At 43.5% G+C, this 17987-nt stretch overlaps 1 protein-coding gene across 1 annotated transcript in view; it reads left to right on the top strand.

Moving 5' to 3' along the window:
• MOB1B (MOB kinase activator 1B) overlaps positions 1–17987 on the top strand; it is a 74762-nt gene that overhangs the window by 30033 nt on the left and 26742 nt on the right. The window contains exon 2 of the mRNA XM_038398829.2: positions 14066–14232. Within this exon, the coding sequence (XP_038254757.1) occupies positions 14066–14232 (167 nt within the window). The remainder of the gene's footprint in view (positions 1–14065; positions 14233–17987) is intronic.

Here is a 17987-nt window from a genome sequence, read left to right as displayed (position 1 = left end):
CGTCTTTACTACAGAGTTAACCCCGGTGATGAGAACCCAGGCTGGAGCATGCTGGTTAGACTACAATGGGTGTGAGCCATACTTGAGTTACAAGGCCCACTCTGGTGCTGTACTCATTCACGAGTGGCGCAAGGACTTCTGGGACTTGGGGATGTATTCCGTGGTTCTTTGAGTGCTTGCTCATGTCCATTCTACATCAGATATGTGTGTGCTCACCACATGCACCGTTGCCAGAAGTTTTTCCCTCAGCAATATCTGTAGGCAAGTGGCTCTGGCGCCCTTTGGAGTGGCACCCACACGGTGCGGTATAAGGGGCGCTGCTAGCTGCCCCCACCCTCAGTTCCTTCTTTCCTCCACTGATGGTGCACAGAACATTCGCCGCTCTTACTAGCGTTGCTTAGGCATCATTCGTATGAACTAGAGTTCTTGTAAAGTTGGTGTACATAATTAGTAGTTGAGTTAGTTAGCCCTTAGCAGTAGTTAGAGTTTTGTTAGTCCCGTCGGGGACTTAGCCAGGGGACAGGGCATGCCCTGCTCCCCAGGCTTTAAGCCCTGTGATCGCTGCAAATGGCCCATGCCCATGAGCTGTCTCAGGGGCCTCGGTGAAGGGTACATAGGTGATAAGTGTTGTATCTGCAAGTCCTCCAGACCTAGGACTAAGAGCATGAGATCAGAGTCAAAGTGCTCCTGGTGCAGTCGGCGCTCACTTCAGCCTCGGAGCAGAGGTCTGACTTGGCACCCAGCACCACAGCATCAGTGTGTAGTGCCCTGGCGACGACGAGCCGGCACCAATCCCCGGCCAAGACATGGAAGAAGGCCAGTAGGAGAGGGTCTCCCACTCCCTGGAAGGGGAAGGACAGGGTTGGGGGCAAGCTAAGACCCGCGCTGGGCAGCTCATCTCCCCTGTCAGGAAGTCAGGCTTCAGCTCATGTCAAGCAATGCAGCCCACCCCATTCGTTGCCTGGAATCCTGGACACAGAGGCGGGCCTTCAAGAGCTTCAGGTGCCATTGACACCTGAAGCGCTGCAGGCTGCTCAAGCAGCGCCCAGATCTTGAGGTAAGCCTGCCTTGCGACCTTTCCATCCGCCCTCATCCCAACAGCACCGCTCCCCATCGTGGGAGACGTCCCGCCACTGTTCAGCTGCTCGAAGCTGTCACACCTCAGAGTTAGGGGGGCAGACACATTGGATCCCTCTACAGTCACCAGACCCTGGCACCAACAGCGGGATTTGAGGTGGACCTCACCAGTTAGCTGGCGCAGACCCACTGAAGCACGCGCTCCCGGGCAGGAACGTCGGGACTGGCCCTTCGCTTTGCCAGAACAACTTTACAGATCCCGAGAATGACCGGAAGACGTGAGCCGCGGGTCCCGCCAACAATCCCCTAGATGGGCATCACCATATTCTGGGAGATGCGCCCGGCTCGCAATACCTCCAGGTCCCGCTCCTTGTCTCTGTACTGGTCTTGAAGCACGAGGTGTGGATCGCTAGTCTTCCGTCGCAGATCCACCGAGCGCCACCAGTCACTGAGATCCCCATGGAGGTGCACGTCCCACTTGGACCAGTCCTCTTCTAGGTGTGACCATAATTATTGCCAGGCGTGGAGTTGCCGCTGCAGCAGATCCTGGTCACTGGGTAGCAATTGCTCCGGATATGGCTTTGGTACGGAGCAAGGTTCCACATTGGTGGGGAAGCCTCCCAGACCCTCGGTGTCACTTGCATTGTTGGTACTAAAACCTGCCCTGTGGCTCCAAGCCCAGTTGTACCCTTGGAACCTAGAGGGGTTCACCCAGCCCTCCCAGCCTGCCCACTTGGTGTTGGGAGCCTCGGACAGGCCAATGGCCTCGACGACCCAACTCCCTCCAATGCTTGAGGTCCCAGGGGATAAGACCCTGCAAGGCCATGTGGACCAAGGGAAACAGCCTGCTGGACCACCAGTAGGTGCCATGGAACCTGCAGAACGGGACGAGGCCATCACGGAGCCCTCTCACAAGGTTCCTCAGAATGATGCTAAGGCACCCCAGGAGCTGTTGAAGAGGGTCACATCCAAGCTTGGCCTGCAGGCGGAGGAGTTGGAGGAGCAAGCGGACTCCCTGTTCAATGTTCTCCCCTCCACAGCCCCTGCTAGGGTGGCTTTTCCCCTTCACAAAGGGGTACTGAAGATATCCAGCACCTGATTTCAAACCCTCTCCTCTCTGCCCCCCCATTTCCAAACGGGCAGAGCGTAAGTACTTTGTCCCTACTAAGGGGCATGAATACCTTTTTACTCCCATCCTGCCCCAAATTCCATGGTGGTCAAGGCAGTTAACCACAGGGAACGTCAGGGGCAACCCAGAGACTCCAGAAGACTTGATTTGTTTGGATGGAAAATTTATTCCTTGTCTAGCTTACAGTTGAGTGTGACCAACCACCAGGCCTGCCTTGGCTGCTACGACTTTAATATGTGGCAAGCTGCGGCCAAGTTCAAGAGTGCCCTCCCAGAAGGTTTCCGTAAAGAATTCCGGGCAATCCTTGACGAGGGCACGGCTGCTGCCAGGGCGGCCCTTCAAGTGACGTTTGATGCGGCAGGCTCCGCCACCCGCACCATGGTGTCCGCCGTCTCCATGCGGCGAGGGTCCTGTCTGCTCCTCTCTTGGTTGTCCTCCAAGGCTTAGCACTCGATTCAGGACCTCCAGTTCAATGGCCAGGCCCTGTTTGTGGAGCATTTCTCCCTCGTGTTCTTCAGTGCAGTCTATTTTGGACTACTTACTGCAGCTCAGGATCCAGGGTCTGGCACATTCTTCCATCAGAGTGCACCTTGCGGCAATCTCTGTGTTCCACCAGCCGATCCAAGGTCAGACGGTCTTTTCTCATGACATGACTGTCAGGTTCCTGAGGGGCCTTGAGAGGCTTTACCCGCAGGTACAGGTCCTTGTCCCACAGTGGGACCTTAACATGGTCTTCTCCAGGCTCACTGGCCCGCCTCTGGAGCTACTGGGCTCCTGCTCCCTTTCCTACTTGTCCTGTAAGGTCGCTTTCCTGGTCGCGATGACGACGGCGAGACGAGTCTTAGAGATAAAGGCTTTGACCTTGGAACTGCTTTACACAGTGTTTTATAAGGACAAGGTCCAGTTGTGGCCCCACCTGGCCTTCCTGTTGAAAGTGGTGTCTTCTTTCCACATGAGCCGGGACATTCTTGTCAGTGTTCTGTCCCAAGCCGCATAAAACTGCTGAGGAGAGACGCCTGCATGTGCTGGACGTCCAGAGGGCCTTGGCTTTTTACTTGGAGCGTACAAAGCCTTTCCGTAAATTGACCCAGCTCTTCATTGCTACAGCAGATAGGATGAAGGGCCTTCTGGTTTCTTCACAGAGGATTTCCAGCTGGATCACTTTTTGCATAAAGACATGTTATGAGCTGGCAAAAGTCCCGCTGCCACGGATCATCAGGGTCCATTCAACTAGAGCGTAAGTGTCTTCGGTAGCCTTCCTGGCGCACATCCCGATCCAGGACATCTGTAGAGGTGTGATGTGGTCCTCAGTCCACACATTCACGTCTCATTATGCCATCACTCAGCGGGCCAGAGACGATGCTGGGTTTGTCAGAGCTGTACTACAATCTGCGCAGCCATGAACTCCTACCCGCCTCCACAGGAACTGCTTGGAGTCACCTAATGTGGAATGGACATGAGCAAGCACTCGAAGAAGAAAAGACAGTTACCTGTTCCGTAACTGGTGTTCTTCAAGATGCGGTGTTCATATCCATTCCATGACTCACTCTCCTTCCCCGCTGTCGGAGTTTCCGGCAAGAAGGAACTGAGGGTGGGGAGAGCTGGCAGCGCCCCTTATGCCGCGCCATGCAAATGCCACCCTAGAGGGTGCCAGAGCCGGTCCCCTACAGATATTGTTGAGGGAAAAACTTCCAGCACCAATGCATGTGGTGAGCACACACACTTAATGTGGAATGGACACGAGCAACACATCTCAACGAACGCCAATTACAGAACAGGTAACTGTCTTTTCTTAATGCTGCAGTAAGGTGAGCTGCTCTTATTCTTTCCAGAGAATTGTGGGAGAACTTATCTTCCTTTTGGGCACATATGAGGAATTGTGGGAAGGCACTGGAGGACTACGAGCACTTAAGTGGTTTAGTGTGTGTCCTCACTGCAAAGTGGGCAAGTTACCACCCTGAGTGTAAGCAGCACTTGGGCTTCAGCCTATGCCCCAGGATGGACCAGACAGGATTGTATGTTCCTTCTGCCATTTTCTTCATATGTCACTTTTTTCAAGTAGGTAAAAGTGAGACACTAAGGACTGTCACTTAGACCTATATGATGCACATGTACGATAGTTCAGAGGCAAAGCAGTTAAAGAAAGCTGGTTGAGGAGAGAAAAATAGGAAATCTTTACCACACTCAGGTCAGAGGGCTGTGTGTATGTGTGAATGGGAGTTGGGTAGAGGCAACACCCAAGCAAGAGCATGAGTTACTCTGCGACGAAAATGCCATCAAAGTTTTAGTTACTGCATAAGAGCCATAGAGTATCCTCAATCTCTGTGCAAACCTCCCTGGATTTACTGCAAATAATGAGTAGATGGCCTAGACTCTGAAGACCCAACCCGTGAAACATAATTAAAATATAATTGGTTGTTTTCACTGAATGAGTCTGACAATCCTTTCCTAGAGTTTTCCCTTAGGAGTGAGATGTTTTAGGTAGGCATTCTTTTTTTGTAGTCCCTTTTCGGTGTTAATTGAAGGATAGCAAGAATTTAGGTTAAATTCTTAGTACTTGGATCATGATAGCTTTACCTCCATCAGATGCTGAACCTAGATTACCACAGTAGGCTATCCAAGTGGTTTAATGGATTATGGCATTTGTTTGCAAGACACCCTGAGAATATTGCTTATAGAATCATATTTCTAGGAGAAAAGGGGTATCAGCTCTATCATTCAGACTTTCTCATCAGCGGATGACTTGATAGAATTGCAACTTCAGAAGAAGTTAGCCCTTGACCATAGGAATGTTGTGATGATTTTGCCAAGGTAATAAAGTGGGTGAAACTCTTAGACAATGGGAAGAACTTGTTTGGTTGAGGGGTCTGGGCTGCCTGGTGACTTTTTAGGCTAGTGAGTCAGTTGCCTAACATTCCACTAGACATGTTGCCTGTCTCAATTGTAGATAAATCTTGCATCTGGATGCTGAATCTCTGCAGTTATTTCCAAAAATAGAACTGTTTGAGAAATGTTTCGAGAAATGTTTGAGGTGGGAATCAGGTGAACTAAATGTACTTAAAACCTCAAGAATTTTTAGAAACTTGGGTCAACTGAGAAGAAACTAATTAAGTTGACCATGACAAATACACGGCTGCTACTCTGAAAATTGGGGAGAATGTGATACTTTGATTTGTTCCTCATTCTTTGTTTGATGCTTTTATTGCGATTACTGAACAATTATCAGTCTATTTAATTTAAAAGAAAAATGGAAGTTTTAGCATTACATTTGCATGAGAAATTTCTTTTCTTTTTATTTCTCTTTTGTCCATGAGTAAATGTAGTGTACCCGAGTTTGACAGTTTAGGGAATGAAACAGGCAAGGGAGAGTTTCATATACTGGCTCACAATGAAATAAGCTTAAATCTTAAATTGGGACATGGAAGAAACTGGCTTTATTTTTATATAATCCTTGGATAGCACAATGATAGGGTGACCAGATGTCCCGATTTTATAGGGACAGTCCTGATTTTTGGGTGTTTTTCTTACATGGGCTCCTATTATGCCCCACGCCCTGCCCCGATTTTTCACATTTGCCGTCTGGTCACCCTGCACAATGACGATGATAAATCTATCATTTCGGTGGCCACCAAACAAAACACTCTGTAGTCATATACTTGGTTATTTGTGTCTGAGGATTTAGGGAAGCTGACATGAGACAATAAGCGTTTTTATAATCTCATTTCACACAAACCAATTTATAACAAATAGAAGGGGTGAATTGGATTTTTAGTTGCCTCCTGTTGCTCAGTTTTGGAAAGCATATATACTGTGGGCAAGCAAAGACTTAGGCGGTGGATTTTACAGGCTATTTTGAGACTACTTAATTTCATAGAGGAAGAGAAGTTACTAAGCGTGGCAAACAGGTGTGGGGGTATAACTGAGTAATGCGATGAAATTAAGAAAAGGATGTCCTAGTGTAAGTAGGAGAATACTGTAGTAGTCAAAGTAGTCAAAACCGTATCAGTAGTGACGTTTTAAAGACTGGACAAAGCACAAGAAAATGTTTGCCATGGAACAAACTTGCCCTGGAAGGGGGTTGGCGTAGAGATGCTGTACTAGGTTCTTGCGGCTCCAAACTCTACTGTATGTACAGTACATGACCTCAAGAATGCAATTGGAAGACTTGTATGTTTAATCTCCCAATTGCATGGGAATGATAAACCGGCCTCAACGTTATAAATATTTCTGTAGCGTTTTGTGATCACTGTCCTGGATTTTCCTTTCTTTCTATATCTTGTGGCTTTGAATCTTTACCTCCCCACAAATATTACATTATGCCATCTCTTGCTGTCTGGAAATGATTGGATTGTGTAGTTGGCACAGAGATTGTGGGTTGGAATAGGCGAATGGCAGTGGGGGGGTCTGTAACTCAGGGAATTGATTGTATTTAGCCACATGGGCATATGGACCATGTTTATCAGTGTGGTTTTTGACCAGCTTGGTAGGCATGGGAAGAAACCAAGATGTGATTGTATGTATTTGGAGGTTGAGGGGTGCATATTTGGGGCTAATGTGGGGCTTGATTAATCTTTTATTTTTTCAAGTCTACAATTCTGTACCTTTTTCATTTAAAAAGAGACACCCCACCAACAGCAGTTTACTGACTCAACCTGCTACCTACTGAATTGCCAAAATGTCCTACTTTTCCTTTTTTTAAGGAAGGTCTCCCACCCAGGTATTGAACAGGCCTGTGTAACTTAGCTGATGAGTTCACAGCCTGAACTATGTATGGCTGCAGACCCTTTTTAGGATTGCCTCCTCACCCCCACCACACACACCCCATCTTTTCTCTACACTTGCACGTTCCTTGTCCCAGAAGCCTTACCTATGCTTTGTACTTATTCTATGATTATGTAAAAGCAAACAGTTCATCTGTCCTCTTTATCAGATATTGAATTTCTTCGCTTCTTTGTCTGTTCCCATCCTCCCCGGCAGAAAGATGAAGCCTTTTGAGTGGGACACTGAAGAATTTTATATACCTTTTGGACAGCTAGGTTCTTTGCTTCTAAATCTGCCTGCCAAGATCCACTCGTTGTAACTTAAATTACAAGCCATAGTTGTTTACATCCCACAGAGATCCATCTGTCGCATAGTCTATAACTAGCATGTACATTCTGCCTCAAGCACCGGATTAGTCACAGCAGTTATGGTTTTTCAGTATTAATCATTTATATTGGTAAAACATTGGCCAGGGTTGCAGACCAAGGTGGGTGAAGGCACCCTGTAAAGAGTGGATAGGTATTCTTGCTCTCCCCACCCTTTTTCGTTGTTGTTCGTTTGCAGAAAGAAGACCTGAAAGGATGGTTTTGTTTGTTTGTTTGTTTGTTTGTTTTTCAAAAGGCATTGGTTTGGTTTACATTAGGAATATCAGAAGTTGGCTTCCTTGTCCATACTGGAGAAATAGTGGGATGATTGGCGGCATGTGCCTGAAACCTGAGTGACTGAGAGAGGAAATGATGGTTGGTCACTGTTTAACACTTAACACCTATTTTAATAATCTCTTGTATTTTGGATCCATCACTGTGGTGATTACTATCAGGGTACCTTGTCCATTTGAGCTCCTACGGAGGCAATTGCCAGGAGCTTTTTGGGATGTTTTGCTTGCCACTCCCCCTGTTGGCATGTTAACTGTACAGCTTGTGAGAGATCCACGTACTGTAGGGAACATCAGCTTCCTCTTCTTTCCTGAGAGCACTCCATTATCAGGCCTTTTTGACCTCTGTTGCATTAGTTTGAACCCAGTTTGGTTGGCAATTAATGAGGGTGGAGGGCTGCTCCAGCAGTGGTTTCTCCACCTCCTCTCCACCCATGAACAGCAGTTATCTTATTTGAGATGTGATTCTCGTACCTTTTATGCTCTAGGTGAAACACAAATATTATTGAATGCATTTTAGAAGTGGTCTACATCGGAGCCACCTGTTTCTTGTTCCTACTCAGTTACTCTTAATTGCAGTAGCAGCCAGCTGCTACTACAAAAGTGTCCAATACCTGCTGCGGTTTGAGACTCCCCTGACAGGTCTGCTTATCCCTCCAGAACCTACCACAGTGCTTCCCAAGCTAGCAAATAAGGTCATTAGCAGGGTAAGGAAATGTGGTAGCTCTGGGATTCCAGAGAGAGCCACATTAACAGGTTCCTGTTGCCCTTCATGCCCAAGGGATGGCTCTGGCACCAGTGCTTGATCCTCTTCACAGTCTCCTTCTATACATCCCCAGCTTCCCTACACCCTCTGAACTATCAGTTGCTCAGTTCAGGAGTGCCCCAGGGGTTTAGCTTCCCTCACCAGTTTTGTACCCTGATCCTCTCAAACAAGATGTTCTTGTACCTCAACAGCCTCTTTGATTGAAAGACTTGGGTGTTGTCATCTTTCCTCTTGATCCAATCACATTTGGGGTTTTTCCATATTTTCCATTTCCTGTTTACAGGATCCCATCCATACTACTTCACTCTCCTTTGGAGAAAGTTCTTGCCTCTTCATTGGAGAATTCTCCCCCTCCTTTGAGATCCAGTCATCTATTTTCATCATTTCACAGGAAACAGGGTTTCTCATTTTTCTCTTTTGAGCCTAATGTTGAGAAAAAGAAAGCCAAACATAAAAAGTACAAGCCCAATATCCCCTCTTACAAATCTAGGCACCAGTGGAACTCCTGCAAGCTAGCACCAAAACCTCCATCCAAAGAGGGTGAGCCTTCAAAACATTCTGATTCAGGCAACCTCTGCAGTGATAATAACTGGATATCTTGGTCAAGTTGATCCACTCCACGCTGGCCATCACAGAGCCATCCATGTCTCTCCTGAATCCAGACAAGAACAATTTAATTAGTAGGACCTTTCTGTAGTGATACAAAGTACCTCATTACAAAGGCCATAAGTTTTTCTTGGTACCAAAGATGGATTCCTCCTTTCTGCACTGAAGCCAGGGCTACTGCCTATCTAGAAAGTTTGTTTCCAATGGATGGAGCAGATGTCCTTAAGTATTTATTTTAAACTATTAAAACTGAAAGTTCTTGCAGACTTGGTTTTGGATACTCCTCCATGGGTTTGAGAGCTGCTGTGGTGTGCATGCTTACTGTGTGCACAGTTCTTTTATAACCTCCTATAGCCTTATAACCTTATAAAAGTCTGGCTGACTCAAGTGCAAACTTGGATTCCCCCTTCTCCTCCCAGAATACATTTAAAATCCACATCTCACAAATGTGTTGAGTTGGCCAGCATGATTATATTGTGCCCAAATACAGTTCCAAGGTAATTGTATGTATTTTTAATATACAGAATTTTGTTATTAAAAATGGACTTTTCCAGAAAAAAAGACACACATGCCCCATGTGCTGTCCCTATCCTTTTCAATTCACTTCTTGTCCTGATGAAGGTCCATATAAAATCTTTCTAGTGGACCTTCAGACAATAAGGATGATAATGATTCCATTCCATTTGGGAATTGCAAAAAGGCTGGTAATCTCCAACAGATCTGGAGAAACTATCTGTTCCAGAATCTCATCATCAGCTTGCTCAAGTTAAAAGTCATCAGGAAACTTCATTGTAATATTGCTCCACCAATAATACCAAGAGAAGAAGAACATAAGAATGGCCGTTGTGGGTCAGACCAGTGGTCCATCTAGCCCACTATCCTATCTTCTGACAGTTGCCAATGCCATGTACTTCAGAGGGAATCAACAGAACAGGGTAATTATCAAGTGATCTGTCCCCTGTCATCCAGATTCAGCTACTGGCAGTCAGAGGTTAGGAAAGAGCATCGGGTTGCATCCCTGATCGTCTTGGCTAATAGCCATTGGTGGACCTATCCTCCATGAATTTATATAATTATTTTCTGAACGTAGCTCAAAGGAAGAACTTTAAGCAGTTACTTCCAAACTAGGAACTTGGGTGGGGACAATCCAACAGTCAACAGCAGAAAGCTAACACTTTACTGTGAGAAACCAGAATTATAGGAAAGGAAACTTATTTTACCTTCAGACTTTCTTTATTAATCATAAAGCAGCAAGAAAGGGCAATAATACATTTTTTGCAAGCCACCTTTAATGCCAAAAGTTGGAGAGTGACAAATATTTAAGTGTCTTAGTTTTATGCATCTCAGATTATTTTAAAAAAGTTGTCACTTGTGGAGATTTTAAGGAAGAAAATTGTAGCTTTACAGAAAGGAAAAGCAGAGAGGTGCAACACCATTTAGAGCTTAGAAGCCCAAGTCACATTCAGTGTAAATGTTCAAATATCCAAGAGCTCTTCTCTTACTTTAAGAGGCTTCCCATTCAGTAGAATTTAAGCAACCAGTTAGTAAACTCCAATTTCAGTAACTTGCTTCTTCCCCTTCCCTTGTTCAGATTTAGCTGCTAAAAGACCTAATGACACAGTTAGCAAACGTGTGACAAATTGCTACATAACATTAGTTCCCTGTAATTCCCCACTCATCAAACTCTTTAAAAACATACCTTCATTGCATTCTTTCATGTGTATGTCTCTTCTTCTTAATACTTAGGATTTGTAGAAACAAATGTGTGATCTTTCATGTTTGTTTGTTTTTCTGTTATGCTGCAGAGTGGGGAAGTGGGGAAAATACAAAGGAAAAGAGAGAATTGATTTACAATGCTTTTAGGCGAAAATGTAGCTAAACAACCATTGTTCCAAGCATCGGCCCTGCCTCGGAAGTGGGCAGTCTTATCTTTTTGTGACTCCTGTAACACGCAAATACCTGCATAACAATAGTTTGTACTATTTGAAAATTTTGAAAGCCATACCCCTGAACAGAAGATACATTGAAAAATTAGAAGGGCTTTTGTTACAAGAGAAGAATATTGGGTGGTGTTTGCTTTGGATGCTACATAGTGTCTGGATTTAACTTATTCCTCCTTCTTCTCCCCCTCCCCGCCCTCTCCCCATCTGGTCACTAGAAGCAAAAAGAACTCTATCTTCTCTTTCCAACAGAAACCTGCTCTAAATTCACTTAGAAATCATTTATGGTTCCACATATTGGCTGTTCTTATGAAATTCACTTCTGCAAATACTTGGAGCATCACACTTCAGTGCATTTTTCTAACATTTTCTAAATTAAAATGCTATGCTGCCTCATTACTCTTCTTTAAAACTGAAGTAACTAAATTTCCTCTAATTCTATCCAAATTTTCTTTCTGAGGCTCTGCTTGTTCAGCAGCACATGCACACCAAGTTTAAAGTTTTCAAGAAGCCATTTTTTAGTTATCCAAGCACAAACTTTAAATAATCTGGATTTGTATAAAACAAAAAAAGCAAGAATTTTCCACCTAGAAATTTTTTCCAACTGTTATAAAAATTTCCAACCAAATATAATTTCTAGTCTGAAAGAAGATGTGAAAACCCTTCACAAAATCCATAAAGAAATGTTCTGAGAAATATATGGAAATAGGGGTTGGAAATGGAAGTGTCAGCTCAGCTATAACTATAGCACTGCAGTAGCAATTCTGTGGCTAAGTATATTTTAATACTTTACTAGTGATCCAAACAATAGTAATTATTTATAAAGTGTATTTGGAGCTGCTGTGTGAGATTTACCATCTGTGACTGGAATCCCAGTGGGCGCCAGCTGAGGTCACTCAATTAGGGTGAACTGCAAAGAATGGGGCAGACAATCCCCATAAAACTGGTGGATATTCCAATACTTAGATTTACCAAACCAGTATAAAACAGCTTCTTTATTACCTCACTGGTTACTCAGAAGTCCAAACAACACAGTTCCCTTAAAGTGATCCAGCCTCAGGCATCCATCCAGATACCTAAGTCAAATCTGATGATTTCTGAAAATCTTATTTCATCATATAAAAGAAAAGGTTCTACCAATCCCAGAGGATTGGACACATTACCTACCTCCCAGGTTAAAGAATGTTTCAGATCTTTCCCAAATACATGCTACAGCCATTTCTTATTAACTAAACTAAAATTTATTAAGAAACAATACAGAGAGTGTGTATGGTTAAAAGATCAATATACATACAAACATGAGTTCAATTAATTGAGGTTCAGGTTCATAGCATAGATGGTGAGCTTTGAAGTTGCAAAGAGTTCTTTCAGAAATAGTTCATAGGTTATAGTCGAATGTCCAAACATCATATTCAGGGCTTATCAGCATAACTGGGACCTCAGTCTTCCAACTCAAACTTCCCCTGATGAAGCCTAAGCAGATCTGAGATGACAGAATCAGGATCCAAGGGTCTTTTACACAATTTCATGTCTTCTGACAAGTTGGGAGTTCAAAAGGTAATTAGCATGACTTTGAAGGAGGTCCATCACCGGTATTTAGCTATAGAATTAACATAAGGCAATTTGCTTGTTTCTCCACTATTCACAGATTATTTGCACTACATTTCAAAGAGAGATGAATAGAGAGATATCCCATGTTTACAATTCATTTAAATGATAGGATGTTCTTTTGACCTCTGAATTATCAGAATACAACATAGACAGGGATTGTTGATAACATTGTTGGAGGACCCTACTCATACATATGTAAATACACAAAAACACAAACATTATCTCCCCACATGTCTTTTGAGGATTGTTTATTTTGCAGGATGTTTAACCCTTTCTAGCCAAGTGTCACACCATCTTTTTAGGGAAGGTAAATATTTGCATGTCAATAGGTTGATGGCAGATTAATATGACCACTGTACTGTTTTTAATCATCTGAGAACCCTGAGAGTTATACCTTCATAAATAACAGCCACTTCAGCGTGGTGTACTATATTTTCAGTGAGCCCTATACAGTATACCCCTATACAGTGAAACTACAGCTGGTCTGGAACAGGCTGATTTTAGCTTTTAAATGTATTTTTCTCAGAGTTGTTCAATGTTACTTTCTTTCACTGTGGAAAAAGGCTATTTTAAATGTAATGGTTTTGCCTTCTCTCCATTCTTCCTTGTCACTCCCAAGCTAGGAGAACTAGACAAAAAAAGTAGAGCTAGGCAAAAAAATTTAAACAAAAAATGCATTTTTCAGGGTCTGAAACTATTTTCTTAATTGGGGGAATAGTGCAGGTAAAGGAAAAAAAAATTCAAAGGGTCAAAACGTTTCAATTTAACTTTTTACTTTGAAATGACATTTCAATATTGAATCTGGCCAGTTTAAAACTAAACACACACAAAAGGTGAATAACGCCCCAAAAGGCCGAAATCAAAACAAAAAACTTCATTTTTTTTTTGATTGGACTGAAACGTTTTGGTCTACTCAAAATGAATATAAAAACTGAAAAAATTTCCTTTTGGGTTAACTCAAAACATTTCAGTTTTTTTCAAAATCAAATTTTTACAAGTCTTCTGATTCAGTGAAAAAAATTGTTGGTTCAGATCAAACTGGAATTTTTTTCAGTTTTTTTTGTTTGGCTCCTTTAACTGAAAAATCCAGTATTTGCTCAGCTCTATGTATTTAATCTTTGGGAGGTGAGAGAGAATTTCTTTTTCGTGGCTTTAAAATGTGGTCATCTTGATTCTAGTAAGGTGCCTTTTAATGTTTTGACTGTGACCCAATTTGCAATGAGATGGGTGGTAGGATGGGTATCCCCTTTTTCTAGTTGGTTCTGAAATAATATTAATAGATGAGAATACAGTGAAATAGGAATGATCTGAGTTCCGAGCAATTGTTTAACAAATAAAAGTCAGTTCTGTAATTTGTAACTCTTTATTTTTGTAAACATCCTGCTTTATCTAAATAAAAATCTGGGGGGAAAAAGGTGTTCACACTAGTGCTACACTGATTCTTAACTTCTCTGCTCCTCTCTCCTTCCCCTCAATTCCTACATGTTCTTTTATATCTTTTTTTCTTTTCCCCTTTGCAGTGGTAGTCGCTCTTCTAAAACCTTTAAACCAAAGAAAAACATTCCGGAGGGGTCTCACCAGTATGAGCTGTTAAAACATGCAGAAGCAACACTTGGAAGCGGTAATCTCCGGATGGCTGTTATGCTGCCAGAGGGTGAAGATTTAAATGAATGGGTCGCAGTTAATAGTAAGTTGACTGACCTTTTTTACATGAGGTGGGCAGTGATGTGGGCTGATAATGGATAAGGACAACTGCATAGCTGTCTCTTGTGCAGTGTGTGGTTCTTAATGCACTGGTCAGTCTGTGTTGTACTGTAATTGAAATAGCAGAACCATGGTGTCTGTTAGAATTCACAGTAGCTAAGTGGCTCAAGCTAAAAACCCCTCTGTTCCATGTGGTGAAATTATGGGTTTTTCCAAAACAAATTGCTTCTCTTTGTGGTTAAAATCTAAATGCGCATTCATGAATTAGATGAATAGTGAAGGGGAACACCAACACTGTTTTTAGCAAATAACTATCATCCTAGGGTGTTTTACTCCTTCAGATTCCAGCTAGAGCTGTGTTTCACAACTGTACATGCTTCTCCACATTGAGTTTCAGACATTTGCTTGGATGAATACTACTCAGGGTCAAGTCTAAAACAGATGTGAAGATTATAAACATATATGTAGAATGTCTTTCGTCTGCCCTCACCAAATTCTAAGATTTTTGTTTACATTTCCAAAGTTAATCTCTTCCTTCTGTTCCTGCCAAGGTGTTAGCCTATGTTCTGCTAACTTGCTGACTTGGTTACTATAACTTCATCCTTGCGAAAAGAAAAGGAGTACTTATGGCACCTTAGAGACTAACAAATTTATTTGAGCATAAGCTTTTGTGAGCTACAGCTCACTTCATCGGATGAAGTGAGCTGTAGCTCATGAAAGCTTATGTTCAAATACATTTGTTAGTCTCTGAGGTGCCACAAATACTCCTTTTCTTTTTGCGAATACAGACTAACACGGCTGCTACTCTGAAACCGTTCATCCTTGCGGTTTCTCCTATCTCTTTCTTCCCATTCAATCTGTGCAAAAGAGATGCCCAAATTATCATCCTTTCTGCCTGCTGTGAGACCATGTTTCCCCTTCTTCTTTCCCCATCCTCTGAATATTTGCATTGGCTTCCCCTCTTCTGTAGTACGTTCAAGGTTCTCCTCACTTACAAAGTTCTCTTGAACACCATCCCTGCCTACAACTCCCATTCTTTATATTTTGCACATGCCTCTTCTTTTTGTCTCCTTTGTACTGCCTTTCCTGGTGCCCCATCATCATGGAACAGACACTCAGGGAACCAGCCCCCTCCATCAAAAGTTCCTACAGCCCTACATTTCATGGAGAGTTTTGGCTGTAATAACCGTAAGCCCCATGTAATTTTGATATTCTTACCTGTGGTGCGTTTAGACTGTAGACTCTTCAGGGCAGGAACTTGGGGGTTTGGTGTGCTTCCCCTGTTGTACAGTGTTGTATACATTGGTGTGCAGTCAGGGGTGAAAGTAACTCAGGAGACTTACTGGTACTGAGTCAGGGTGGCTCTGTTCCCTGGAAGGGGCAGGGCCTCGGGTGGAAGAGGCGGGGTTGGGGGAATCAGTAATCCCCAGCCAGCCCTTCCAGGCTGCCTGGCCCGCACCACCTGGGGCTCCCATGACAATTTAAAGGGCCCGGGACTCTGGACCCTGCAGCTGCTCCCTTTGCCCCCCCACCCGTCAGCGGCCGAGGGGGGGCAGGGTCCTTTGCTGCGGCAGTGCTTTAATGTCCCTGCCCCTTTTGCCTCCCCTGTAGGCAGCCCTGCTGGTAGGGTGCATATGGGCAGGGCTGCCACCAGCAGGGCTGCCAATGGGGAAGGGGCAGCGACGTTAAAGTGTTGCTGCAGCAGCGCTTTACGGATGGTCCTTTGCCTCGGCAGCGCTTTGAGGATCTTTAGAGCGCTGCTGGAGCAAAGGATCATCCTTATGGTATGACTTTCCAACATTACAAGGGAATATTTGAATCATCGAAATGGGTCTTTTACAAAATTTAGCATGAATAGTTTTTTTTAACTGTCTAAAAAGCAAAACTAATTTTGGTGACTAAATCATTACCAAGGATGCTTCATATACCAATTGTACTACTCCTGCTTTCAGTTGCTCTCCAGTTTGCCACCATCAAAGCCTATTAAAAGTGGCCTGTAAAGGACAAACATTGGGTTTATTACCTTTTTAGGATATATAAAGAAGGCCTAATGTTGTGTGCCCTCCCTAATAGAAGGGTATGTGCTCCTCATGCTGCAGGCACACCTGTACAGAGTAAAGCAGTGTGCCTCGGTCTGAGAGAGCAGAGAGGGCAACATTTCAAAACTGCTGGGTGAAGAACAATGGAGGAGAAAAATGGAACCTAGGAATTGCCCTGCCAGATCAGATTGGTGCAATGTCTCATCTGATGTCATGTCTCGTGACAGTGGCCAATATTTGGTAATTCAGAGGAAAATGGTAGAATCCCTGAATTGGGTAATTATGGAGTTAATTGCCCATACAAGTTTCTTCCTTATCCTGAACAGTGGGTGGGATGGTTGGCTGATGCATGAGGGTTTATGTATCGCTTAACATAATTGTGGATGTTCTTCTTATCCATATAAATGCCTAACCCTTTCTGAATCTTGCCAGACCTTGACCTCTATGATGTTTTGTGGCAGTGGGTTACATATGTGTGTTAAATAGCTGATCCATTTTACAAAATAGTTTTATTATGGGAACTTTCAATGAAGTTGAAAGGCAAAAAAATTAAAATATTTTTAAATTATTGGGTTAAAGGTCCTACATGTGCAGTAAACATATGAGCTTCAGAACCCCCTTATGAGAAGCCTGCTAGTCTCCTTTTTTCAGAGAAGAAAGAAGTTGAGGTACAAAATTTTAAATGTCTTCCCCCAGGACACAGTGACAGCTGTGGAAATAAAACCCACAAACCTTGGTTCTTTACTTGTTTTAATCACCAGATAACACACACTTCCATAACTGGAGAAACTGCTTTTAAAAAAAACACTACAACCGTCATCTCTGTGACTGAAAAGGGGAAATTAAAAGGCTAAGGCACTGCATTACATGTGTCAAAAACAGGTGGCCCACATTGTGCTTGTTTGTCACACGCTGATGAATTTGGACGTTGGGAGATATGCTTCATGCCCTTTTGAAACTCAGAATGTGGGCTTCAAAGCAATAACAGTCATAATTTCAAAGCCCGTGTGGTTTTGGGCATGTCTGCATTTAAGGAAACATCAGGGTCTGTGGGGTTTTGGGGGGATGCAGATTGGAAACCTAATTAACAGCTCTCGAAGACTGGAAAGTTCAAATGGGCTGCAATATACAAAATCTGCTTGCAGTTCTTTTGATATTAAAATTTCCTATTAAGATTTTAATAATGTAAGGTGTTTTCTTCCCAACAAGTGTTAACAACCCTCCCTTTCTGTGACTGCCTCCCTCTTCCCCTCCCTGAATGATGTCTTGCCATTTGCTGCTACTGCTTCTCCAAAGAATATGCACTAACCACGTGATCCACCAGTCTTGAGCTGATTTGCTTCATTGTGATTGTGCTTGCAAAATGCAGTTTATAGCTGTGTTTACTACGTCAGCTGAAAAGTCGGATGAACTAAAATAATTGGCAGGAATTTGTTGGGTGTGCTCTGCATATAGTCTATGAAGTAACTTTCCTTAAGTGTCATTTATGGAGCCTAAAGAACCTCTTCTGTCCTCTCCCCTACCTCAGGTACTTACCTTGACAATCCTTTAGTTCTGAGTGTGGATCCCTTTTCCATGAGGGGATTGCCTGAAAGAACTCACTTTAGAATAAGTTAAAACCTTTCACTGGGGGTTTGTTACTGAGCAGTGCAAGTTATTTTCTTACTGTCCTCCCCCAAGCTCAACCCCAGCCTTGGAT

This window comes from Dermochelys coriacea, chromosome 4, assembly GCF_009764565.3.
Source record: "Dermochelys coriacea isolate rDerCor1 chromosome 4, rDerCor1.pri.v4, whole genome shotgun sequence".
In the NCBI taxonomy this organism is placed as follows: Eukaryota; Metazoa; Chordata; order Testudines; family Dermochelyidae; genus Dermochelys; species Dermochelys coriacea.
The sequence above is the reverse complement of the archived record's forward strand: the minus strand, read 5'-3'. Positions and strand labels throughout refer to the sequence as shown.